Below are 27,725 nucleotides of genomic sequence, written 5' to 3'. Positions count from 1 at the left end.
GTTCCTCTTTCGCTGCCAGGCTGCTATCTGATTATAATTATATACAATGCACTGGATGGGTGACTACACTACCAAAGGATTAAGAAACTGTTTACCAACATGTAACAAAAGACTTCTAAGAAATAACAACCTACATGTACAGGGGTGCAATAAAACAGCTGAAGGGACAATGTAAACAGGAAAGGCAATTAACTAGAACCTGGAATTAACTAACTTGAATAATAATACAATGAATTTTCTACCCCTACTACACTCGCCACTACTTAAATCCATTGTTGTCCTCAACAATGTTAAATTTACACAAATAGAAACTGAAATTAATTAACAGCAAAAATGAATTTAATACAAAGAAAACAATGATACAAAATCAAGGCCAAAAATAAGTTAGACGAGCCATACGTATTAATTCCCGGAAACCCTTAATGTTGAATAAAGCCTGTATACTATGTAAAATCGGCCACATCATCGTCTTGGGCAAAACCTCCAACACCGGCTCCTCCTTGCCTTGCCGATAGCACAAGGTATCTCCCTTGATTTCAAGTTTGTCCCAAGAGCGTAAAAGCCTCTTCACTGCTCCTGGTTCTTGCTCCATCTGATGGTGGCTTGGCTTCCCACCGGAGGACTTTAATTCTCTGACTCTTGCGACGATTGGGTCTACCTGTTGTGCAGAGCTCACGTTGAGGGGAGGAGTAGTAGGCTGGATTGCTGCTACTGGAGTAGAATCTTCCTTCTTTTGGAGTGGTGACGGACTATATAGTAAACTGTTGTGGGTTTGGACACTTGGCCATAAAACTCACGCCATTGCCCCTGGCAACTCGTGGTTTCCCTTCTGCTCCAAGCAGAAGATCCTCTGTGGCTTTGGTCCATTTGCCTTAGCAATCTCCGCAACAGTTCCCCTTGTTGTTGCTGCTGAGCAACGATGTCTCCAAGGAGATCCTTCACCGTCTCTAACAAGCTCCTCTCCTTAGCAGGCTCCTCCATCGACGGAACTGAGGGTCTCTCTGCTGGTTCTGATGATGATGATGGTGGGTCGAACCCACACATCTGAAGGGTGGTCAACACTGGCACGACCACTGGTTGGAGAATTTCGGTGAAACAACCAAATCCAGGGGGTGGTTGAAGGATACTATCCCATCCAAATCCTGGGGGTGGGGATATACATGGCGTATCATCTGGCAAAATGACTGGACTCAGCCCTTCAACCATAGTGAAATAAAATGCTTCTTAACTTTGACACTGTGTTGTAACCCTAAAACTAATAACTGTCCCTACTTTTTAACAAAACCTGGCTAAGTTCTTAAGGAACATAAACCCTACCCGGATTCTCCACCAAAAAAATGTAACCCGGAAAATGGGTACACTTAGAAAATGAATGAATAAAGCTAAATAAAAATGCTAACTATGGGGGCACTCGCTTGAACAAATGAGAAAAACCAAGATCGGTAGGGCTAAGACGCGAGGAGATGAAAAAAAATAGGAACATTGACTCAAAGTGTAGGTTTCTCAACAAAATAATAAAAAAATAACTTTATTGACTATAAATCAATCAACAAAAGCAGTATTAAACAATAAAAACCAGTCAAACCTAAACCAAGATATCTAACTGAAACTCAAATACCAAAACTAAACCAGAGTTAAACCTAAACCTGAAACACAGTGTCAAAGAAAAGTTACAAATTAAAATCAAAATGGCTTTAGGATACCGAGTCCTAAACAGCAGAAAATACTTGAAGATGGCAAATTAATCGTAGAAGTTAAAACTTGTGATGAGGCACACATAAGTGTGCAGTGTTCCTCTTTCGCTGCCAGGCTGCTATCTGATTATAATTATATACAATGCACTGGATGGGTGACTACACTACCAAAGGATTAAGAAACTGTTTACCAACATGTAACAAAAGACTTCTAAGAAATAACAACCTACATGTACAGGGGTGCAATAAAACAGCTGAAGGGACAATGTAAACAGGAAAGGCAATTAACTAGAACCTGGAATTAACTAACTTGAATAATAATACAATGAATTTTCTACCCCTACTACACGGACACAACTGCATAATATGTCCGGGCGGACACAATTGCATTATGCAGCAGCGTCCGGGCGGACATGATTGCATATGCAAAACCGTCCAGCGGACGTATTATTGCACATGCAATAGAGGACATCATGCTACACCGGTGTCCCAGAGAAGTATGTCTGCCGCAGAGTCTCAAAGGCAAAGATGCAACGTTAAATTAGTTTACAGGCCCAAATTGATACGATAGTACCCGGACCCGTCTTCGAATAAAAATAATGTGTTTTACTGCATGCTCACAAAGTTGTGTAAGAAGGGTGAAAATGTGTGTCAAACCTAGCAAAATGTCCCCACCGAAGTTCCGACGTCGCGGTGGACGCTCATATGCCTGGGGGACACATTCTCCGTTGGGGGACAAAATGTGTTTCTACGACAACTTTTTCATGCATGATCTGTGAACGCCCCTGGAAATGTCTACTAGAATCACAGACATAAAGAACCTAGGTTCTTTATGTCTCCCAGAAAATCCGTTCGTGAAAGGGCGCCCACTGTTGGCGACCTCTTTGTTTTCTTTTCTAAGATAGTTCGTCGGGGGTGTCTGGATCTGGCGAGTGTTTTCGTGTTTTATCCTTTGATTTCCTCACCTGCTTGCCTCACAGCATTTTAAATTATGGCGTCAACGGTAAGGTTTTATTAATATAAGTATAATAATGTAGACATACAGTTTACTCTTATTACACGAATGATTGTACAAGTCAGGATCATACCACCACCAGACAGTAGTACTACTGTCTGGTGGTGGTATGATCCTGACTTGTACAATCATTCGTGTAATAAGAGTAAACTGTATGTCTACATTATTATACTTATAATTATCGTACTACCCCCCTAGGTCCTGTTTTCAAGGTGTCCCTAACTTACCTTTAAAAAACGGTCCTACTACTTGCCGTCAACTCGCCGACTTGCCGTCGTCAACTCGCCGTCAACTCGCCGACTTGCCGTCAACTCATTAAATTTACATGAAAAATTTATAAATGGGACACGGAAGTGTTAAGTCTGGGCTAAACTACATATTCATTCATTCACAAAACGACTTTGTGTTGATAAAAAAAGGACCAATCATTGACATCTTGGGCCAAGACTAATCAATGTGAAAAAGCAAGATGGCGGGCGACGGTTTTGCTGTTTCGAGATAATTTGTTCACGAGAAAAAAACTCAATTTTTTTTCCGAAATATGACCTAAAACTTTTGCGAATTCTCTTTGAGCTGATACTTTACAGTTGTATGCTTCATTGTTGATTTTAAATGTATATTGGAGGAGTTGACGGCGCAAGTGAGTTGACGGCGAGTTGACGGCTAGTAGTAGGACCCTAAACAAATCGTGGCAAATCTTGTACCTCTCTGTGCGCGATGTAAACAGTCCCTAGATACAAAATTTTCGATTTTATTTGCCGAGCAGCCTCTCCCTTTGACCAAAATTTAGAAACACGTAAGGCTCCACTGGTTATTTGCACTTGTAAATGCAAAAGGTTTGGTACTTCAGCATTTCTACAAGGTACAAAAATATGTCATACTCATAATGACGTTGAGGCCATATAAAAAATGTTGCCCACCGAAAAGGTTTCATCAAACACTATTTCAGTTCAACGTTCACAATTCACGATGATCAAATCATATGACTGAACATTCGGGAGAAAAAATACAGAGGCTAAAAGAAGCCATGTGCCTTATATTATTTTATAATATTTGTTTACATTTTTTTAAAACAAAAATCAGATTTAAAAGCCAACAACTATTCACACTTTTTTTTGTTTTTTTGTGTGCAAGGTAATTTTCAAAATGTCATAAAAAATATTGTGAATAAAATAAAGACGACTGCTGGCTATAGACTCATACACAGAGTCTCACAGAACACTTGCAGATATTTCTTTCAGGAATGGCTTCACTTCACCGGGAAACCATTCTTTCTCGTTTGCCTTGTAAACAGGAAAAACTCAAAACAAATGGACCAGTTGAAGTCATTGAAGATCGGTGTGTTGTGGGAAAATTTCAATGTCCATCAGTGCTAACACACATCGGTGTATGGGTAAAAACCAAAATTAATATTCTTTATCCCCGATGCAAATTTAACATCTATTAGACCTTTATTTAATTCATGACAGAGATTGTAAAACCTGTGGAGGTACATGTGTATGGTTTGAGCTAACCTTAGTCTGAGCATGGAGGAAGGAAGAGAAGGAGCTTGAAAAACCTGCAAAACCGCAGAGTAACAAAAGAATACTCTGACAATGCCCCTGTCTGGCCAGTGGAAAAAGATAGGGGACCTCCAGCTGGACGGCTGATTAACGAGCGGAATTCAATCTCTTTGTACAGAACGTGTGGTAACGCCAGTCTGCGCTCTTGCCTGCTTGTAAAGTTGAATCATTGGAGACAAGAATTGTGAATATACACGTTTTCATTTACCGTTTGTGGTGTTTCTCACGTAAATATCATAGCATATTTTAAATTTTGTTGTTGTGACTTTCCAATTCCAGTCAGTAGCGGTGGTTGAAAATTTGGGTATTAGCACACGAGGGTGGTAGGTATTCAATTGTGTTTTTCGATTTGGTGGGCACAAGTGTACACAATTTTTATCAGGTCTCAAAAAAGTTGTTTTTTCTGTATTTTATATCCATACGACATACGACACCATAGTTGAGTGAAGAACCAAGTGCGTACATGCAAACTTGCATACGCCAGGTCGCCCATTGTCTGTATACGGTATGTGGGTGATTACGAGGTGTCGTTAAACGACCGCGGTACCACGGGTTCGACTTTTGAAGTCCCTTCGTTCGAGCTCCTTCCCTTCCTTCCTCCATGGTCTGAGCATCGAAGTAGAAATGTCTGACGCTGAGTAGGCGAGCACTATAGTGCTAGTTAATGGTCATCGTGTAGAAGTTCGTCAGTCGTGTCAGCACAAAGTGCATTTATTATCATCAGCATGCAGTGACTGACGAACGTGCTTGCCCCCTGGCCCTGCCCTCCTGGACATCATGACCATGGGCATGGCCTGCCGAGTATGCTAGGGCTAATAAGTGAAGTGTAGTGTAGTACTGAAGCCGTCTGCGACACTTTCTCAGCCCCTCAGACTCAGTCTTAGACTGTGTTCAATTCTAGTCTTGGGGCCCAGCTAGCCCAATAGTGTTACTCTAGACCCACTCGACCCTTCTTCGACCTATACCCAAGAAGTAGCTTCACGGTGCTTAAGAGTGTTTCGAATAGGAACCAACAATATTATGCCTAGATTTGTTTCTAAAGTTGTCACTTAGCTCAGTACATTGCATGCACAATATCACACAAAATGTGCGTCCTCCTTTAGGTCTAATATACAAAGTAAATCAGAGGCAGAATGTATCAGAATTTGTATCGACCCGCATCCATGGTATTAGCTGTTGCGCATGCGCACTGACATAACAGACAACGCTGTGACCTTTGATGGGCGTATCGGTGGCACTCACACAGCTGACATGACTGCATGACAGAACCACGACCTCACTACTCAGCAGTACAAATTCAAATTTGTGCTGTCCTACTCATGGCCTTTAACTAGAACGCAAACTTTCCGTTACATTCACTCTCACTCTTCAGTCTGACGGCACAAAACGCAGTGCAGTGGTCATCACCTGTCCGCGTCAACAATCTCGATTCAGCTGCTGATCTTGCTGCAGATGCAATTCCCTGGCCAGTCCACTACTTTCATAAATGTTGTTCACCGAGGATGTTGTTTGTTAGACGACCTCTCCTTCTTTTTCCCTCGACTGCCCCATGAATATTTTTTTCATATGGAATCCTCCGCGACACATATGGCAAACATAAAAATGCATCTTCCGCACAGCCAACTCAGCATTAACTCACTCCCTAATGTGTCCAATAGACCTAATGCATTGACGTCATCCATCTTAGAGGTAGAATGGTGACGAAACAAGCGAAAGGCACAGATTTGTACGCGCAGCACACATAATTGGTCAATGAACAACCTCCTTTTGACCTCTGGGTGAGGGTGCCCTACTGAAATGGCGTCATTAGGTCTATAGGCCTACCCAGTGGCTTGTCCTTCTTTCCATCCATGACATTCACACATTTTTAAAAACCTGTTTTGTCTTTGGACCACTGAAAAGGCTGACAGACTGTTGAATGACAAACTCTAGTCCTTCTGGCCAGTTGATGAAGAATAAGTCTAACCCTGAGTGATTTTAAAAATGTTTTAGGTGCTGTGCTCTGTACCTTTCAGATGATTGTTATAACACTGTAGTGTAGCCTGGTGTCGGTACTAAATAATAGTAATAATAATAATGATAATAATATCAAAGTCTTATATAGCGCACGTATCTACCAACAAGGTACTCAAGGTGCTGGCTAAATATACAAACTTTCAGAAAGATCTATAGGTTATTGAAGTGATGAATTCTGCTACGGCGCATTTAGCAGCCAGAGCCAGAAACACCGGGGCGAACCCCTTCTCTTTTCGAGAAGTGCACTGGGTTCTTTTACATGTGTTACACAACACATGGGACAATGGCTTTACGTCCCATCCGAAGGACGAAGCAATGGTTGAGTGTCTTGCTTAAGGACACAAGTGTCACGGCTGGGGAAATACAGGTACGGCTCCTTCACAATGGCAGACTGAGATGAGGACATAGTGCACAAGCGATGGACTAGTAGTGTGTGTTGTCTAATACAGGGAAAAACGTCTCGAATCCAGACTGATTTTTGTACCCTGTGTTTCCCTTCTTCTCTTCAGAGCATCAGGGAGCATTGCGAGCCAATTCAGCGCCAGCAGGAAATGATGCCGCTCGTTAAGACGGAACTGCCACAGAGTCTTGCCTCACATGAACCATACACCACCCAAGATGACTCTCCTCATTTCACACTACAACAACAAGAAGAGGAAGATGCAAATGAAGACTTCTCATTCACAGCCCTTTCAGGTGAGGAGAACGTAGCCATCCCGACCGGACTAGTCAAGGTCAGCAGTACTCACCACAAGATAAACCGAGAGACTCGAAACTTCCAAGTGCACTGGCTGCAGGAATTCAAATGGCTACGGTTCGACTCGACGCGGCATGTCATGTACTGCGTCTTCTGTCAACTGTCGGGAGGGTCAATGTTCACAAGGAGTCAGTTCGGTGAAGGGACTACAAGGTTTAAGAAAGAGACCATCAGTCTTCATGGTTTGAGTAAGAAACATTTGCTGGCGAGGAGACTAGTTCTTGGTGATGGACAGGATAAGGAGGTCCCAGTGTCACCAGCCGCCACAAGCAAAAAGCAAAGATGTCTACACTCGAAAAGTAACCCATTCATACACTGGAGGAGCGCACAATGCGTGAGTCAACTCTGAATCCCCCACCCCTACCTTCTAGGTTTTAGACCTCATGCATGTTATGTCATCAGTGGCACATGAACAGGACCTTTACTGAGGCCTGAGGGAGCCCTCATTGGCCAAGTTGTGCTTAGTGTTGGCTGTTTGACATCAACGATGACAGACAATGAAAGGCCTCCATTTGAATTTTAAGTTGATTTGATGCTTTAACTCATTTTTTTTCTTTCTTTTCCCACAGCTGTGAAACATTTTTACAAAGTGCTTGACACGCACAGAGTACATGACCGTACATGTACAATACATTACCTATTAATAGACCTGTCATTTGTGTTCCACCATCCCAACCCTGGGGAAAAAAAACATGTTTGTAGAGTAGACTGGTGTCTGCCTTGTTTGTACGTGTACTTTGTTAAATCAGTTCGTAGAATCAAACTTCAGTTAATACAATATAATATTAATTTTTGTTTTGAACCCATACTAGTCTAATTGGTTTAATTCAAAATGACGATGAAAGTGCTTATCGTGCGCAGATTACTTCTGTTGTTAAATGGTGCGAGGAAAACAATCTTATATAAAAATGTAGACAAAACAAAAGAGTTGATTGTGGACTTCCGTAGGAAACATAAGAACATTAAAGAGCCTGTTTATATCCATGACAACGTTGTAGAACAAGTAGTAGGTCTAAACTACTCAGTACGTACCTTGCCAATGACCTCACTTGAATCATTAATTGCCATGAAATTCTGAAAAAGGCCCGTCAACGTTTATTCTTTTTACGTAAACTGAACTCATTTGGTGTTCGTAAGTGTATTTTAGTAAATTTTTACCGGGCTATAATTGAAAGCATCCTTTGTTCATCCATCATTGTTTGGTTTGGTCGTGTTTCTGCCAGTGATCTTCGCAAGCTGAATTCTGTTGTATGATCAGCAGAGAGGATTATCGGTGCTAGCCTGCCATCACTTGAATCAATCTATAGTGACAGAATGTGTACACGCACTAGGTCTATAATGCAGGATGAATTTCACCCAGCAGCTGATTATTTCCAATCCCTCCCTTCTAACCGTCGTCTTAAGCATTTTAAAGGTAGTAAGCGGTTCATAGATAGTTTTTATCCTCATGCTGTTTGTGCTTTTAATGATAACTAGTTTGTTTTCTGCTTTTTGTAGCTTATATATTTGTACATATTTTTATTTTAGTATTTTCTTCGCAATGTTTTTAAATGTATTTTGTGATTGTTAATCTAGAGAGCTCGAGGTACACTACAATTTCCGATGTTTTAGGCTTTTAACTTTTTAACGTTGGCTGAATAGATCATTCTAATCTAATCTTTAATCATACACCGATGTGTATTAGCACAGTGTACTCAGTACTAGACTAAATTGCCCGTAAGCTAGAGGCAGTTCGAATCCTATGTTTTGGCAGCATGTACCGCATCGCTATTAAAGTTATAATGTATAAGACTCGTACTCTATGGAGCTTGGGGCATGGTATTTTTGGTCATGGTGTCGTCAGTCAGTGTCGTAATAAGACTGAATGTCATCTGGAAAAGCAGCTCCATCAGCTTTCTATGAAGGTTAAGTTGAAAAAACCTATAGTGGTTTCTATTTTCCTGACTGGATGTCAGAGCTTGACGCTAACAAACTACTCAGAACCCATAAGAGCACAAGTGCTACAGAAAGAACCTTCGCATCTCACACAGAGAGCACAGGACACAAGACAAGTGACTATCGCACCAGGGTTGTCATCCAAGCTCGGAGACTATCTGGCATCAAGTCGACACCTACATGTATGCAGGCGTCAGGAACCACTCACTCCTTGAAAAGTGAAACGCTGCAAGCTCGCCTGGTACAGTCACTTGTCAAGACAAGTGACTATCGCAGCAGGGCTGTCATCCAAGCTCGGAGACAATCTGGCACCCCGTCAAAACCTACATGTACACAGGCATTCAGGAACCACTCACTCCATGAAAAGTGAAATGCTGCAAGCTCATCTGGTACAGTCACTTGTCTCGTCACGGCTCACTGTCCATAAAGGAACAGTTGAGGTCAAGCAACAGAGAAGCAAGCAAAGGTCACCTTCTAACAAAGAGTAGTTCTCAAACAATAATCTGCATTCGGATTTACAACAACCCACCTTGAACCAAATAAATGTCTTTCACGAGACATGAGACCTAGCGATTCTTTGAGAATCTCCACATGCAACTGATGATTGCCAAGAAGGCATGAAAACATGTTGTTGCTACAAAGAGAGGATCTGACAAAATATCCATGCAGTCTCTCCTGAAAATCCATTTACTGACACATTTGTCAATCGGTTCTTCTGGTCTTCTATATGTTCGTCAACTACACCCGTCGACCTGGCAAAACTACGGACATAACAACCCAGACGCAGACAAGTAAAGAAAAGGAGGTCATAATCTGACAACATTGGAGACTCGACAGGCGGAAATATTGCTGACTCATAACAGGGAGCTGTGGTGTTCCCTGCCATGGTATGCATCCATCATGGCACCCAAACATCCAGTACAACTGTCACAAGATAAATGAAGATTCAACCATCTAACCACTTCAGGGCTCAAATTATTAAACAATCTTAAATAAATCACAGTCTTACTGTTTTAAGATTTGCTGAACTTTTGTGTAGAGATTTAGACTTGAAAATCTCTCAAATAGGGGAAAAAACCAGTGCTTTGAACCCCTTGGTAAATACATGTTTGTACAGTGATGCAAAATGTCAGCCTTGGGATACTAAAAACCAATTGTGCATACTGCTCTGTAGTGACCTTCCAGTCATCCAAAAGTCTCTCCCCGGCCATGGCTGAGCGGTTAAGAGCACCGGATTCAAGCTCTGCTGTTTGATCAGCAGAGTGTGGGTTCGAATCCCGGTCGTGACACTTGCTACATAAAATTTGGGAGGTCGTGCTTTCTGCTCTATCGGCCAGGCTTCGGGTTGATGATACCCAAGCCTACATCCGTATGGACTGTAAAGGGACACAAATAATTGTAGCCCACACCTTGAATGGGCCTTCAGGCATTGTGTGTCTGGCGATTTGCATTAAAAAAAAATATTAAAAAAAGTTCATCTAAGGGGAAATTGGTGTGTTAACACGCTTAGTATCTGGTTAAAGGCATTGAACATGTTCAGTTGAGAGGTTACCAGCTCAATGTTTATTAGGCCAGTGGACCAGTGGATAGTTTCAGCCTTGCATGTAAAGAGTACCAGTGACTAAAAGCCTGGTTCGTACTTCCTGCGAATGAGAATGCCATACAAATTTGATGTCACAGCTCCAATTTTGGTGCGAATGTTTTGCAGTAGTTAAACACAGTTGAACTGATGCAAACTGTTAGTTGTGAATTTGTGACGTCAAAATTTGTATCTCATTCGCATTCGCAAAAACTATGAACCTGGCTTTAGTCGTCATTACCGTTTTTACCAGTGAACCTAGCTCGGCTAAAATTTCCTGGGACTCTGCTGAACGCAACACACTACATTAAACTGCAGTATACATGCACTACGTTGAATACAGCATAATCAACCATTTTCTAGTGCAAACCTTTTTAAGAACCTCTTTTACGGTAAAAAGATCCGTAAACCTTCAGGACAAGCCAGGGCCCAATTTCATAGAGCTGCTAAGCACAAAAACTTGCTTAGCATGAAATTGTTGCCTTGATAAAGACAGGATTTTACCAATCAAATTTCCACGTGATTTTCAGTAATAAGCGATATGCAAGAAATGGAAATTTGGTTGGTAGACCTGTTTTTTTCAAGGAAGAAATTTCGTGCTAAGCAAATTTTCGTGCTTAGCAACTCTATGAAATTGGCCCCTGTTCAAGAGTGCAAAACAGTGAAAATTGCTTATGAAAGTTACACAGAAACAATTTAAGAAAATTACACTGTAAAAGTATAAGCAAAATTGAAATCAAAGCCTGAAAAGGTATTTGAAAGGGTATTTTAACAAGCTCCGTCTTTAATGATTGCACTACATGTATGTTGGGATTGGCCATGCGCGGTGTTCTAAATGTAGGTTTTGGAACTACATGTACAAACTTGAAGACAAAAGGTTGGCTTTTTTTGGTGAATGTAGTATATTTTCTTTTCTCATCTGTAGTACTTTGAAAGGGAACAACAGTTCAGTGTATGGTTTGAAATAGAATGATACATGTACTGGATAGTGTTTGTATGGAAAATCACCCCTTCTTCTGTGTTGTTTCTGCCTTCGCTTTATTTATTTTTTGACGGAAGCATGTGATCATTGATTTTTGAAGACTTGCATGTGATTTGCTGAGATACTGGAAATGTTGATTGTCACATTGGAGTCCAGACCCTCTCCCACAGCTAAACTGCATCTACCAACCACCAGTTTCAGAGAACTCAAAAAACCTGTTTCTGTTTTCCCAAACCTCTCCAGAGCGATGTGGTCAAGCTGGAGGAGTTTCCTTTGGAGTACGACGAGTCGGGAGCAGCTCAAGCAGCGTCGACCGTTCCCGCGTATCATCAAGACCTCGAGTATGATTACAGTATGTCATCAGATATCCTTCAAGAACCCATGGCAATCCTCGAACAGGAAGAGCAGCAAAGACAGCTTCGTGGAACAGGGTCGAGGTCGTCCCAGCTCAGAGATTATCCGGTCCCGATAAGACTCGTCAAAAGGAAAGAAGCCAGGAGGTACTTCAAGAAACGGTGGACGATACAGTTCAAGTGGCTGCGTTACGACGATGACAAACAAGTTATGTACTGTGAGTATTGCCGGCGGGCAGGGGCTGCCAAGGCGGGAAAGACCGGCTTCATACAAGGGATTTCACGCTTCAAGAAAGAGGCTGTTGTGTCGCATGATAACAGCAAGAAGCACAATTACTGTGGACGGCTACTCATGAATGCTTGCCTGGACACACCCCCACCTGTGGCTGATAAACGCGTTGAGTATCAACCAGAACATCATCAGCTTCAAGAAGCTCCCACAAACCAAACATCAGGAAGTAATGTTGCTACTTTTATGCCGCCTAATGTATGCTTAGCACACTATGCTCCACCAATTGATTTACGACGTGCATTGTCTACCAATACCTTGCCTTCTATGAGTGTAAGAAGCTATTTATTTTCTCTTATGCTTTGCTCGATTGCTTCCAATGACTTCTTATAACCTACAGTGTAAAAGTTAGGGGAATTCTCCAGATTTCGCTGTCCTCTTCTTCCAATCAGTAATGCCATGTCAGAATTGGCGGCTACAGGTAGGGCTATAGCTAGATTTCTGCTTCATCATGCTTTGAGGTATAAGACGTCTTTAGAATCACCCTTTAGCAGTAGCCAACTGTAGACGCCAATTTGGATACGGCCTAAGAGACTGTGGCAATCATTCATGGACGTCTGAGAGAATGTCGACAGCGCATCCTTTTGCCATCTTGGGTGAAGTCTGGTAACCAGAGGCATAAAGATGCTGTACCTTCATTAGTCAGGTTGCCCAATTCACCAGTTGCTGCAGATTTGTTTTCCTTAAAAGCTGATTATTATAGTTCAATCAAATATACCCCAGACAGTTTTTGGCTATTCCTATTGATGGAGAGCATGTCACGTAGGGCTTTTTAAATGTGTGATATAACCATAGATTGAACCATAGCGCATAAACTTTACGCTTCAACTTCTGCGTAATGCGATCAATACACCGGTCAGTAATCAATACTTGACTAAAAGTGCGCGTGCATTCTGACGCTTCGCAAAACAGCAAGAGATTGTTACAACTGAAATTTTATGAAAATATTTTGGGTACATTTTCCTACATTTTTTTTTTTTTTTTTTTTTTACAAATAGGGCAATTACGAATGGGAATGAAAGCCACTTTTTGGCTGACTGTAATATTTGAATGACCTGACTTCATGTACAATGGTACATGTACATAGTATACGTAATAACATTTGACTGATGTTTTCCTGACTATGTAATATTTGGCTGACTCTGTAAATTCTGCTCATAAAAAGTATTTTGCAGGTACATGTTTGTAATATTTGGCTGACTACATAATGTTTTGCCAATACCTGTATGCCTACTTAATGTTTGGGCGAACATTTTATGTTTGGCTGTTGAGTACCATTTGGGGGCGGGTTTTCTGATTTAAAGGGATTTACTGTGTTCATTATTATAACTCAGAATAATTTTTAATGTTAGCATACAAAGTTATTGGTAACGAGAGCTGTTGTTATTATACAACACTGTGAGAAAAAGCTCCCTCTGAAGTAACGTAGTTTTTAAGAATGAGGTCATTTCTCACACGAATAATGAAATACCTCAGGCCTGGAGCACCTAAAGTGTTCTCTTGCAACTTTGATGACAAATTGAGTAAAATTTGTCATAGATGTGTTATTTTATGCTAATGTTGGGATATACCAAGTGAGAACACTGGTCTTTGACTAATTACCAAACGTGTCCAGTGTCCTTAAATAACAAGGCCACTATGATTCTTTAAAGCCATTGGACCCTTTCGGTAAACAGTATTGTCCAAGGCCCACACTTCGTGTATCACAACTTCTATATCAAATAACAAACCTGTGAAAATTTGGGCTTAATTGGTCCTCGGAGTCGGGAGAAAATAACGGGAAAACCCACCCTTGTGTCCGCGCGTTTCGCCGTGTCATGACATGTGTTTAAAATAAATCCGTAATTCTCATAAACGATAATTGATAATGTTTTACTGTTTTCTCAAAAAGTAAAGCATTTCATGGAATAATATTTCAAGAGAAGTCTTTCACCACTACCTTCTGTAAACCCTGTAAGTTATTTGTAAATCTGTGAACTTATGTTTTTTTTCTGTACCGAAAGGGTCCAATGGCTTCAAAGGCAGTGGACACTATTGGTAATTACTCAAAATAATTATTAGCATAAACCTTACTTGGTAACGAGTAATAGGGAGAGGTTGATAGTATAAAACATTGTGAGAAACGGCTCCCTCTGAAGTGATGTAGTTTTCGAGAAAGAAGGAATTTTCCACGAATTTGCTTTGAGACCTCAGAATTAGATTTTGAGGTCTCAAAATCAAATATCTGAAAGCACACAATTTCGTGTGACAAGGTTGTTTTTTCTTTCATTATTATCTCGCAACTATGACGACAAATTGAGCTAAATTTTTCACAGGCTTGTTATTTTATGCAATATATGTTGAGATACCACAAGTAAAAAGACTGGTCTTTGACAGTCACCAATAGTGTCCAGTGTTTTTAAAGCATTCATAACTATATAAAATAGCTGTTTTTGTTATTTCCCGATAGGTTACAAGCATTGCATCCCTTCCTGTGAAAACCTTGGCGGAGGAGCTGATTACCTTCATCAATAGAGCGCCGTCGCCATTTCACGGTAATATACACATATTGGCTCGAGGGGGAATAGACGTACACTAGTTACCGAATTATGCCAGTCAATATGTGTTTTATAACACAGTTCGGTCTTAAATGTGAAATAAGAACAGAAATGTAGTCAAGAAAGGAAGTTTCAGCGTAGGCTGAACACCTGACGTCACACGTCACACTTCGAGGTTTGTGAATATCGCCAGATACCAGCCTGTTCGCTCTAGAAAGTGTCCTCATAGTATAGGGTTATGTATGGTCAATTGGAGCTCCATTGTTATTATTTTTGTGTATTTCGCCATTTGTACCAAAAGACAAGATACAGACAGTTAAAATGAGATGATCTGCAATTGCGGTGCAAGAAAGTTAGCTGTTGAAAGCGACATAGTCATTTGAAGTACCGATTCTAAGCTATTATATTTGGTATAAACTTTAGGTCATGGTGATGAGTCAAGTCGCCAGATCAAATATCATGGTCATAATGTTCAGGACTAGTAGGAGGAGGAGTATGGTTTTGCGACATCTTTATGTTAATATAAAGTGATTGCACAACATCAGTAAACAGTATTGTCCAAAGGCCCACACTTTGTGTATCACAACTTATATATAAAATAACAAACCTGTGAAAATTTAGGCCCAATAGGTCATCGGAGTCGGGAGAAAATAAGGGGACAATCCCCCCCTTGTTTCTGCACGTTTCGCCGTGTCATGACATGTGTTTAAATAAATCTGTTATTCTTGATATCGAGAATTGGTAATTGTTTTAATGTTTTCTCAAAAAGTAGAGCATTTCATGGAATAATATTTCTCGGGAAGTCTTTCACCATTACCTTCTGTCAACCCTGTAAGTTATTTGTAAATCTGTGAACTTTAATTTTTTGTTCTGTTCAGAAAGTGTTTGATGGTTTTAAGCTGGAATGTATTTAGGCTGAGGGGCTTCAGCAACATCGCTGATATTTTCTAACTTGTACGCCTCCTTGTTCCTTCCATCTTGGTGTTTTCAGTTGTTGATGAGACTCGTAAGAGACTTCTTGACGCTGGTTTCAGTGAACTGAAGGAGAAAGAGCCATGGAATGTCAAACCACTACAAAAGGTAACTCTACTTTACTCAATTTCATTTCATTTATTGTGGTTGTGAAGAGTGAAGTCAAGGACACCCAGAAAAGCCAAATGAATCAGTGGGTGCGTTCGTTTAGCTTCCCTGGGTCGACCCCGGTGTGTGACGTTTTTTTTTCCCAGGACGAACGTGTGCAGATAATTACCCACTTTCGTCCTGGAAGAAAAAACCGCCACACACCGGGGTCGACCCAGGGAAGCTAAACGAACGCACCCACTATACTAGCCAAGAGCCCAGCCAATGGAGAGTAGACAAGGAAGGAAGTTTTAGTAGGATTTGAAACTTTGCATGGTGGTAATACATGTACGTCTTCTCAAAGCAATCGGAGCATACTGATCAAAACGTTGTGTTGAAGCCAACAGTTCTTTTCAGAACCACCCCAACTCATTAAGAGATATCCACAGAGGATTGTTCCAGGGCAAACCCACTCAGTCAGGTAGGGACTGAAAACCTAATACCACTTCGTGCCCCCGGCGGGGTTCGAACCGGGACCCTAGAGGTGGAAAGTGAGGAAACATACCACTACACCAACCGCACCACTCATCAATGCTGTGTTCTGTTCATATTTTTGCCACTGTATTTTGTACCGTGTATCTATTTGTGTGATCTCTGGGAAGGTCCAAGGGTATGTAGACTAAAGGCCTTGTCACACGAGGCAACTTTTACAGGCAACGTGGAGGCAACCAAACTACACTGGTAGCACATAAGTCATTCTGCGAGTAATGTCTTACGATCCACAAGACAAATATATGAAAATTCAAACGTAATTGGATTCTCTTCTTCTACTGACCTTAAAAACATAGGTTTCATGCCTGAAGTCTTCTCATATTTAAATGAGAAGTTGCCTCTTTCTCCAAAAAAAAAAGTTTTACTTAAGAGGGAGCAGTTTCTCTCAATGTTGTATACACTATCAACAGCTATCCATTGCTTGTTACCAATTTAATTGTTATGTTAGGTTTAATTATTTTGAGTGACTACCAATAGTGTCCAGTGCCTTTAATATTTTACAGCCATTCCTAATGATTTACACTTTTTATTTGTTAGTGTTTTGTGACACGGAATCAGTCAACAATCATCGCCTTTGCTGTTGGTGGCAAATTTAAGCCTGGTAATGGCTTCAGCATGATAGGTGCACATACTGACAGTCCATGCCTACGAGTGAGTAACATTCTACGTTTCTTAAGACCCTTTTTTTTTTTGTACTCACCATGGCTGAATTGTATCATGTCGTATAAATAGTTGAGTTTGGCGTTTCCACTCTTTACAACATTCTGGTCATCCACTCAGACAACGACTACCAACTACATTGTGACTACCTCAAAACGACTAGAGACGGCGTCGCGCGGCATGTAAATGTCAAGGGACTGATAGTTGCAGGGAATAATGACGAAATATAAACAGAATCACAAAGATTTATTTTGCAGCCACAACATTTTTAACATGCTGAAAATTTGCCAGCGGATGCGACTGATAGTTGCGGTCCCTAGCAGATTTGTCAGCGACAATAGACCGATCCATTAGGCTCCGCCCACGACGCATGTGTGAACAAGAACACGTGAGCCTCTCCAATGCCTTTCTGCACAATCTGCCGCGTGCGCCAAGCATACGCGCTCGCATGTCGGACCTTATTTGTCGGACTTTCGTTGCGTTGTGATTGGTCAATAACGCAATGGGGCAGAGCTTAATGGATCGGTCTATTGACGGCAACACACGATGATGGTGGCAAATTCGCAGCTTGACGTACCTCCCTATTCGTCATAGTGTGAGCCGGCCTTAAATGTATGCTTTACTTAACTTTTGAGTGTCATTTGTTTGTTTGAAAAACATCACCAGTCCTGGTCAACTTCTTTTTGACTCGCCCTGTAGAACAGGGTTTGATGTGAAAACCCCAGCCAGCCGTAAAACAACTCTTGTATAATAAAGCCCCGTTCTTACTTCCTGCGAATGCGATATGAATTTTGATGTCAAAATTCGCTTTGCATTTGCAGGAAGTATGAACTGGGCTGCAGTTTTGAAGATACCTTTGGTTTTTCTGTTTTTCTTTTTTTCCTGTGTAACAACACAGACACTAAAACATAGTCATTTTTTTGTCCAACTCCATGACAATGTAATTTTGTACATTACCTTCAAAGGTCAAACCGAGCTCCAAGAAGGGAAAGTGTGGTTACCTAAATGTGGGCGTGGAATGCTATGGAGGAGGCCTCTGGAACACATGGTTTGATCGGGATTTGACAGTGGCTGGTCGCATAGTGGTTCAGGTAGGTAATCAATTCTATTCACAACTCACTTTTATTTCTCCTGAAGACGAGCAGAGTATACTGTTTGAAACGTCGACACCCAACCGGCTGTTTTCAGAGCCAACACTCCTTCAAAAGAGTTTTTACCCATGGTTGTACCCGCAAGTTTACTATTCATATTTATGTTTAGAGTTACTCTTATTCTCCACACCATGCAAAGCTTCAAACGCCATTCAAATTTATTTCCTTACCAGATGCAGTACAATAAATACTTTGGTTTTGGATAAAGACAAGTTTACTTGATCATTGACTTCCAGGTTTACGTACCGGGGCTCTACAGACTAAGCTATTCAGCCCCCATGTTGCCGGTCTTCGGCCTCGGGGAAATAGGTCCCTATTCTGGTCACTCAAAGTCCCTCGGGGGAATAGATGTACACGAGTTACCGAATTTGCCAGTCAATATGTGTTTTATATCACAGCTCGGTCTTAAATGTCAAATAAGAACAGAAATTTGGAAAAGAAAGGAAGTTTTGTAGTTGCAGTTCTCGGATAAGTCAAGAGAGGGCGCTGTAAATGGGCACTATTTTTTAAAGACTAGTGCCCGCTCGGGTACTACAGTTCCCGCGAACACTAGACTATATTAGTTCATCCCACGTGACCGTGTTTCAGCCAACCAGAATACAGAACAAGCAAGAGGTGTGTTATGATGCTTGATATTTAATATTAAAAAGTCGCATCCCCTTAAGGCGATCCCTCTACTGCCGCTTCCCAGGTTGTACCGTAAACTTGGGTGTCATCCCTGGCCACACGACTTCTGACTGGCACCCCTGAGCAAAGATTTTGATTGACGGACGAGAACAAGAACAAGGTTACATAGACAGACAGTTTGGATGAAGACAGAACCAAAACTTTAAAAAACAGTCTCAAAGCATAACACTCATAAACAGTCATTATTAAATGTGAAAATAGGAGGAGGAGGACTTTTCTTGAAGTCAATGCTTCTGGTGAGATGCCTGATGGACATAGAACATGGAACAGAAACAAGAACAAGGATACATAGACAGACAGTTTGGGTCAAGACTAAACCAAAACTTAAAAACAGTCTCAAAGCATTGCACTCTAAAACACTCATTATTAAATGTGATTTTTTGTTAAACCAAAACATGAAACTTTCATAGATAAACTAGATCGTGTGAGATAGTGGGAGATGGGAGCTCTTTTATTGGTACTTTGGTTATTTTGTAAAAAACAAGAATAATTGAATTAATTTTCCTTGATTGTTACATTATTTCTTTTGTTAGGATGAGTCCAGTGTAAACCATCGTCTTGTCTTCATCCGGAGACCAATCTTAAGAGTGCCAAATCTCTGTATCCATCTCAATCGATCTGCGAATGAAAGCTTTGGACCCAACAAAGAAACTGAAATGTGAGTCGAAAATAATTCAGTCTCCTGACGATGATTAGAGCAAGCTAGTCGAAATATTGAGACCAATTCAAGAACTGACTCCACGGTAGTACAGTTAATCACGATCCTATCAGCTAAAGTAGTAGTCCCAGCCAATTTTCTATACCTTCCGCCCGGGTAGTAGTTAAAAAGCAGGACAGTTCTTTTCAGAACTGAGAAGTCTCCCGAACATCCAATAAATCTACTCCGCGGTAGTAGACTAAAAAAAGACAGTTCTCTAAGAACAAACTCTACCTGGCAAGTAGATACACACATGGTGTTACCGCAAACCAAATATATCTTGAAAATAATCCACTTCTTCTAAAAAAAATTAGTTGTACTTGTCTTGCTTTTTATTCTGCTGCTGCAGAGAAGATTTTTGTTAATGGAATTCTTGAGACCTCTCAGTTCTAGAAAGAACTGTTCTACTTATGAATTACTACCTGGGTTGAAGTTGTGAAATCGGCCGGGACTACTACTTTCGCTTAGTGGATCGATAGAACTTTTCGTTAGTAACTTTAGTTTAGAACTCACTCCGCATCAGGGATAAAGCTCAATCAGACACCCCTGTCTTATATGCCTGTGATTTTTTGTAATCAGGACTCTTGGAAAGTACTGAGTATACAGTGCAAACACACATTGGTGAATAGGGGTAAAACCAAAATGAATATTCTATCCCGATGAAAATTTAACAGCTATTAAATTGTTGCAGGACCCACTGCTAAAAGTTAGTATTCGAACTGCCTCTAGCTACCGGGCAATCTTGGTGGTCTAGTTGGTAAGACACTGCTCTAGAATTGCAAGGGTCGTGGGTTCGAATCCCACCCGAGTAATATGCCTGTGATTTTTGTCCACAGGACTCGGGGAAAGTACTGAGAATACAGTGCTAACCCACATCGGTGTATAAGGGTAAAACCAAAGTGAACATCGTTCTTGGATTTAGCGGATACAAATTTTGCAATGGTCAAAAATACGTGTTTGAATAAGTATGTAAGTTTGTTTTTCACCAATTTTATCTTGCAGAGTTCCGGTTTTGGCAACTTCCATCCAGCAACAGATAGAGGCACCAATAACCGAAGAAGGAGATTGTGAGGTCTGTAGTTGGAAATCTTAAAAACAACTCTAAAATGTACCAAGTGTAAAATAGCCAACGCCCGGTTCATATGTTCAATGTGAATTTAATGTGAATTTGATGCACAACTCTGTTTTCACTGCAATATTTGCAAGAGAGTTGCGAACAACTTAAAGGCAGTGGACACTATTGGTTATTACTCAAAATAATTGTTAGCATAAAACCTTACTTGGTAACGAGTAATGGGGAGCTGTTGATAGTATAAAACATTGTGAGAAACGGCTCCCTCTGAAATAACGTAGTTTTCGAGAAAGAAGTAAATTTACACGAATTTGATTTCGAGGCCTCAGGTTTAGAATTTGAGGTCTCGAAATCAAGCATCTGAAAGCACACAACTTCGTGTGACAAGGGTGTTTTTTCTTTCATTATTATCTCGCTTTCACAGGTTTGTTATTTTATGCATACATGTATGTTGAGATACACCAGGTGAGAAGACTGGTCTTTGACAATTACCATGAGTGTCCAGTGTTATTAACTCCTGCGAATTATTCGTTGCAAATTTGTGAAGTCAACAACAGCATTCACATTCACATGAAGTATGAAATGTGCTTTATTAAGTGCCCTGGTAATTGTCAAAGACCAGTACTCTCACTTGGTATATCCCGACATAATGCATAAATTAACAAATGTGTGAAAATTTATAATCAAAGTTGCACAAATCTGTGTGCTTTCAGATGCCTAAAAAGGGCTTCATGCCTGAAGATTAATATTTGAGTGAGAAATTACCTCTTTCTCAAAAACTATTTTACTTCAGAGGGAGTCTGCTCTCCAATGCTCTTTACCAAGTAATTTTGTATGCCAACAGCTATTTTGAGTAAGTACCAAATGTGTCCAGTGCCTTTCAAACATGATGACCCAAAACATGATGACCCAGTCCATAGAGAAGTAGCGATGGATTGATGTTTGTGTATTGGAACTCTTCCAATCTGCAACAAATTGAAAAGAAAGGTACTCGAATCCCGGTCGTGACACTTGGTCCTTGAGCAAGACTCTTAACCATAAGCTTCTCTCCACCCAGGGGTAAATGGGTACCTGCGAGGGCAGAGATGGTTCGTGTTATTGAGTAGCTTAGTGGGCTACATATTTGGCGGCACAGGCTGTATACTCCCCAGGGAGCTGAGATGGTTTAAGGAATGATTTAAGGCCCATTGCACTGGGTTAATAATGTTGAAGCGCCATGAGCGTCACTGCAGGACGGACCTGAGCGCTATGCAAGAAGCCACTATTATTATTATTACTTGGTAGTTATCTATCAGAAACTTCCGCAGTGGAACTTGACAAGGAGGTCAGGAGAGCGTCTTCTAGTTTTTTTTATTAATTTTTGTTGTTTAAATTGTGACTCTAACTACTTTTGAAGATTTGATTGGATTTGGAATCTATAAGGGATTGTTGTCGTTGCCCTTTCTTGCCCTCTGGCACAGTGGACTCAAACTCTGGTGTTTTTGGTCAGCAGAGTGTGGGTTCAAGTCCCGGTCTCAACACTTTTTTTCTTAAAGGCGGTGGACACTATTGGTAATTACTCAAAATAATTATTAGCATAAGACCTTTCATGGTGACGAATAATGGGGAGAGGTTGATGGTATAAAACATTGTGAGAAACGGCTCCCTCTGAAGTGCCATAGTTTTTTAGAAAGAAGTAATTTTCCGCAAATTTGATTTCAAGACCTCAGATTTAGAACATGGCAACTTCGTGTGACAAGGGTGTTTTTTTCTTTCATTATTATGTCGCAACTTTGATGACCAATTGAGCTCAAATTTTCACAGGTTAGTTATTTTATGCATATGTTGAGATACACCAACTGTGAAGGCTAGTCTTTGACAATTACCAATAGTGTCCACTGCCTTTAAGCAAGACATTTAACCATTATTGATTCGTTCTTTGGATGGGACATAAAGCTGTTGGTCCCGTGTGTTGTGTAATGCACATTATGTTCATGTACTCTTTTTGAGGGAAGGGAAGATGGGTAATAAAAATGAATTCACTGTATCTTTGCTTAAATGCTGAAAATGTTCTGTACGGCAAAACTTTTCCAACATACTCTCCGTTATTTTATGTATGATAAATTTGTTTTACAGGCCACTGCTAAGCATCATCCTATTCTAATCAACTTACTGTGTCAAGAGCTTGACATTCAACCAGCCCAGATACTGGACTTTGAGCTTTGCTTAGCAGATACCCAGCCAGCTGTAAGTATAATACTCAAACTGTGGTAGGAAGGGAAACAAAGTATGGTTCCCTTTTTGTGTAAACACTGCAAGTCTCAGGGATGAGGTTTTTCCATAGAGTTATATTAGGAACTAGTGGGCGCACTGGCCTATATACGCGCCCGGTATGCGCGCAGGCAGCCATTTTCTAAGTTGAACAAACAGGCATTGCTTAGCGTGTGTTTGTGCGGCCATTTTGTAAGTTGACAAAACAGCACCGCATCAGCGTTCAATAAACACAAACTCCAACGTGTTCTTCATATTCAACGCGCCTGCAGAATGACGCGCGTGTCTCCTTGCGGTCCCGTCGCGTTTGTGCAAGAAGCATCACCAGTGCGCCCGCTAGTTCTTATATACAACTTTTTCAGTCTTTATCTGAATTGAGACTTTATGTCGGCCGAGTGTAGAAAATCAGGCGGTATTTTTTTTCACAAATAAAGAAACCCTGCTGTTTGGTCTACTTCTGTAGTGCTGCAGACACTGTTCACAAAAGCTCCTTTGAATCTATAACTCCTTACTTGGTTTACCAAAAGGTGGAAGTTGCATCATTTCAAACAAACCTTATAATTTTTGCCACAGTTTCAGACTTGTTTGACTCTCATCCCTGGGTCTCTGGTGTAAAATTAATTCAGATAACCCATTTAAATTGTGTGGGTGCAGCTGATCTGTGCATAATAATAACTCAACAACAGAATTGAATGTTTTGTGTTTTTACTTGCATGACTGAGTGATTTATTGGTTGAATTTATCCAGATAAAAACATATTGAAAAGAGAAAAGACAATGAAATATAAGATACGGCACAAAAATATCCAAGGATGGCCCAAAAAAGCCAATATCTTAGGCTTATTTCCATCAGGGTCCTTAAAACAAAACGGCAAAAACATCAAAAAGACAAAAACAGACAAACCTAGACAAGAGCAACATAAAGAATCATGGAAAACAAAGTAAGAAAACACAAAATAAATAAATCAATAAATTATTGACATGGTTGATTTCTCTTGCAGACGATTGGAGGTGCCCTGAATGAGTTTATCTTTGCCCCTCGATTGGACAATCAACTGAACTGTTTTACATCTCTCAAGGTATTTGAAAAAAAAGTGCATTTTACTTGTAAAGTTGTTGTTATCTACCATTGACTTTTTTCTAATAGAGCTGTCTTTACAGTGCAAGTCAAGTTAAAGGCACTGTACACGTTTAGTAATTGTCAAAGACCAGTGTTCTCACTTGGTGTATCCCATCATAACCATAAAATAACAAGGCTGTGAAAATCTGGGCTCAATCAGTCATCGAAGTTGCCAGAAATGATGAAAGAAAAAACACCCTTGTTGAACGAGTTTGTGTGCTTTCAGATAGAAGTCTTTTATTATTTTATTGAGAAATCACCTCTTTTTCAAAACCTACGTTACTTCAGAGGGAGTCGTTTCCCACAACTTTTTAGACTGTCAACAGCTCTCCAATGCTCGTTACCAAGTCAGTTTTTAAGTTAATATTTGTTTTGAGTAATTTCCAAACGTGTACCATCCCTTTAATCGTAATCATGTGTAAATTTTACCCACACCGATGTGTGTTAGCACTGCATACTCGGTACTTTCCCCAAGTGCTGTGGGAAAAAAATCACAGGCCTATATTACTCGGGTGGGATTTGATCTCAGGACATTTGCAATTTAAGAGCAGTGTCTCTATACCAACTAGATTACCGAGATTGCCCGGTGGCTAGAGGCAGTCGAAATCCTATAATTGAATCCTAGGTTAGTGTTTCTAGTGTTTTGCCATGGATGGCTTCCGAAGCATGCGCACACACAAAAACACAGGCATCTTTGATGGCATTTGAACCCACAACCCGTTCTAGACTGGGGGCCCGATTTCACTGAGCACTTGGATTCATCTTAGAAGATGAGTTGTCAGCATTGCCATAGTGATTTGTATTTTGACATCAAATTTGGCTTAGCATTCAAGATTGATACACAGTTAAAGATACTGGACACTATTGGTAATTGTCAAAGACCAGTCTTCTCACTTGGTGTATCTCAACATATGCATAAAATAACAAACCTGTGAACATTTAAGCTCAATCGGTCGTCAAAGCTGCAAGATAATAGTGAAAAGTAAAATCACCCTTGTCTCACGAAGATGTGTGCTTTCAGATGCTTGATTCGATACCTCAAAATCTAAATCAAATTCGTGGAAGATAACTTCTTTCTCGAAAACTACGTTACGTCAGAGGGAGCCGTTTCTCAGAATGTTTTAACAGCGCCCCATTACTTGTTACCAAGTAAGGTTTGATGCTAATAATTATTTTGAGTAATAACCAATAGTGTCCACTGCCATTAAGATTATAGGCATATAAGAAGTTTGCGGTGACACCATGCAAGTAGATCTCTTTTGAGTGATTGTGGTTCTGACAAGAATTGATGGACTCACTGGTTTCTTACAGTAGGCTCTTGACGTCATCAGGAGACTGTTAAGATCAATCTTAGATCTTTGTGAAATCAGCCCCTTATGTCTTAGAGCAAGTTTCAGTGTGCACAATGGTTAACTAAATGATGACCATTTGCACTCGAACCCACCCAGGTCAAAATTCCAGTTGAACCTAGTTAAACTGGGTTTAACTGGAACTAGTTGAAACCAGTTGATAAACTAGTTAAACACAGTTAAAACCAGTTGGTTTAATATGGAAAATGGACAGAAACCAACTGGTTTATAATTTCAACCTAGTTGAACACAGTTAAACCTAGTCCAAACCAGTTGGTTAATATGGAAAATGGACGAGTTTGATCACTATCCAGTTGAACCAGTTGATCCCAGTTAACTAGGTTCAACTGGATTTTTGACCTGGGCAGGCTGGTCGACCATTGGTTGACTACTGTGGTCAACCATTTGGAACCAGCCTCGAGCCCATTGTTTCTTCACTGGCCCCAACAGCATGTTCCATTCTATGATGTGTAAAGCGCAGAGGGGAACCAGTGAAAGTATAGCGAAAAGGCGGAAGGTTGACTAGACTCGCTGCCGTGAGTCTGCACTGCGCATATATGTTGCTAGTCTTTGGTCGACCATGGGTTTACTAAATGTGTGCACTCGAACTTGCTCTTACTTAGCCTCTAGACTGCTTGACTTGACCAAGGTCGTGAGCTATTTCCCATCCTATTACTAGTAACGGATACCACAAACAACTCAAAGTGAAGAACTATGGAACCTAAAATTGCTGTAGACTGGCTCCAGAATGAGAAAGTTTGTGTGTTTGAATCCTTTCCAAGGTGCATCATTGAACAAATTAAACTTGTTGGGCAGACCTTATGCATATGACATAACTGGAGTAGGGTTGGTCCCTGACAGGCACTAGTCTTACAAATCAGATGGTTTCATTTGGTAGACATGTTTAAGCATACAATAATAATAATTCAGTTTAAAGGGTGGCTGCAGTGTTTTTTGTTTTTTATTTAAACGATTAAAGCCATTGGACCCTTTCGGTAAACAGTGTTGTCCATGGCCCACACTTTGTGTACCACAACTTCTATATCAAATAACAAACCTGTGAAAATTTAGGCTCAATCGGTCATCGGAGTCGGGAGAAAACAACGGAAAACCCCACCCTTGTTTCTGCGCGTTTCGCCGTGTTATGACATGTGTTTAAAATAAATCCGTAATTCTCGTTAACGTGAATTTATATCGTTTTGCTGTTTTCTCAAAAAGTAAAGCATTTCATGGAATAATATTTCAAGAGAAGTGTTTCACCATTGCCTTCTGTAAACCCTGTAAATTATTTGTAAGTCTGTGAACTTTTTTTTTTTTCTGAACCGAAAGGGTCCAATGGCTTTAAACATGACTTTTTAAACCTGAAATATTTTTTTACATTTTTTATTTAATGCGCAAGTATTTTAAAAGTGGTTTTCAAGAGATTAGGGGAACCCACCCCGCCCCTAAACGGGAGCCTTCATGTGACGTCATGTCGGGAACCCGAGCCGTCGGGTCCCCTGGCTGTGTGCATATAGAGACGTGTGCATTGTGTGGCCTGGTACCTAGGCGCGTGTAGTAAGGAACCAGACTCTTTTTGCCGACGATATGTTTGAATTCCCGACGTGACGTCGATGGTAAGGGGGCGGTAACAATCCACAAAAGGGGGGGCATGACTTATTCGCTAATTACGCAAGTGAGATATGTCGGGGAAAAAAAAATCACATTTTATTGATGTTCAATACATATATCAGAAATAAATGACAGCAAAATTAACTGTTTTATTTTAATTCACTGCAGCATCCCTTTAAAACAAGCGCTTTATACATGTCTCAAAGCACTTCCAATATTATAACCCTTGATCACTGGACCATTTTATTCCGTAAACCATCTCAGCTCCCTGGGGAGTATAACAGCCTGTGCCGCCAAATATGTAGCGCACTAAAGCTAAACAAACTACAAGAACCCTCTCTTCCCGCACCGGATACAAGAAGACATTAAAAGACCCATTGATGAAAGAAAAGAGTCAATCTTTGTACCTTTAATACTCCAATTACACCTAAACAGTGCGGTGCAATTATTTGTTTGTACTTTTGTGTTTTTGTTTTGCTAATAATACCTTGTTATTCTCATTCATGTTTAGGGCTTGATTGGTTCCTGTGAGTCTGAGGAGGGCCTAGAGAATGATCCCAACATCCGGATGATGTTGCTTTATGACCACGAGGAGGTGAGTCCACTCAACCCTGATCCAATACTTATAAACCTGCTTAGCAGAAACAAATGCTGCAATGTTGCTTTAAAGGCAGTGGATACTGTGGGAGACTTTGGGACGATAGGTGGCAGCAGACTTACCAGGTAAATGTCCATTGTTTACGTAGTTATGAGCGTGTGCACATGACCGAGAACAATGGATTTACCTGGTAAGTCTGCT

The 27,725-nt window shown here is 40.6% G+C and overlaps 1 protein-coding gene across 3 annotated transcripts in view; it reads left to right on the top strand.

Annotated features, from left to right (window-relative positions):
• The first annotated feature begins 2,604 nt into the window (after positions 1 to 2,604).
• LOC117288292 (aspartyl aminopeptidase-like) overlaps positions 2,605 to 27,725 on the top strand; it is a 35,764-nt gene continuing 10,643 nt past the window's right edge. Inside the window, exons 1-11 of one of the 3 annotated variants that reach the window (XM_033769086.1) lie at positions 2,605 to 2,697; positions 11,784 to 12,455; positions 14,632 to 14,716; positions 15,711 to 15,799; positions 16,868 to 16,981; positions 17,956 to 18,081; positions 19,362 to 19,486; positions 20,528 to 20,597; positions 22,713 to 22,823; positions 23,848 to 23,925; positions 27,438 to 27,521. In XM_033769086.1, the coding sequence (XP_033624977.1) occupies positions 2,686 to 2,697; positions 11,784 to 12,455; positions 14,632 to 14,716; positions 15,711 to 15,799; positions 16,868 to 16,981; positions 17,956 to 18,081; positions 19,362 to 19,486; positions 20,528 to 20,597; positions 22,713 to 22,823; positions 23,848 to 23,925; positions 27,438 to 27,521 (1,566 nt within the window). In that variant the 5' untranslated portion in view covers positions 2,605 to 2,685. Of the gene's footprint in view, positions 2,698 to 6,796; positions 7,379 to 11,783; positions 12,456 to 14,631; positions 14,717 to 15,710; positions 15,800 to 16,867; positions 16,982 to 17,955; positions 18,082 to 19,361; positions 19,487 to 20,527; positions 20,598 to 22,712; positions 22,824 to 23,847; positions 23,926 to 27,437; positions 27,522 to 27,725 lie in introns of all 3 variants that reach the window. The other 2 variants (XM_033769087.1, XM_033769088.1) reach the window with 2 other exon arrangements.

Source organism: Asterias rubens, chromosome 3 (genome assembly GCF_902459465.1).
Source record: "Asterias rubens chromosome 3, eAstRub1.3, whole genome shotgun sequence".
NCBI lineage: Eukaryota > Metazoa > Echinodermata > Asteroidea > Forcipulatida > Asteriidae > Asterias > Asterias rubens.
Note: the sequence above shows the minus strand (reverse complement) of the source record. Positions and strands in the feature narration are given on the sequence as shown.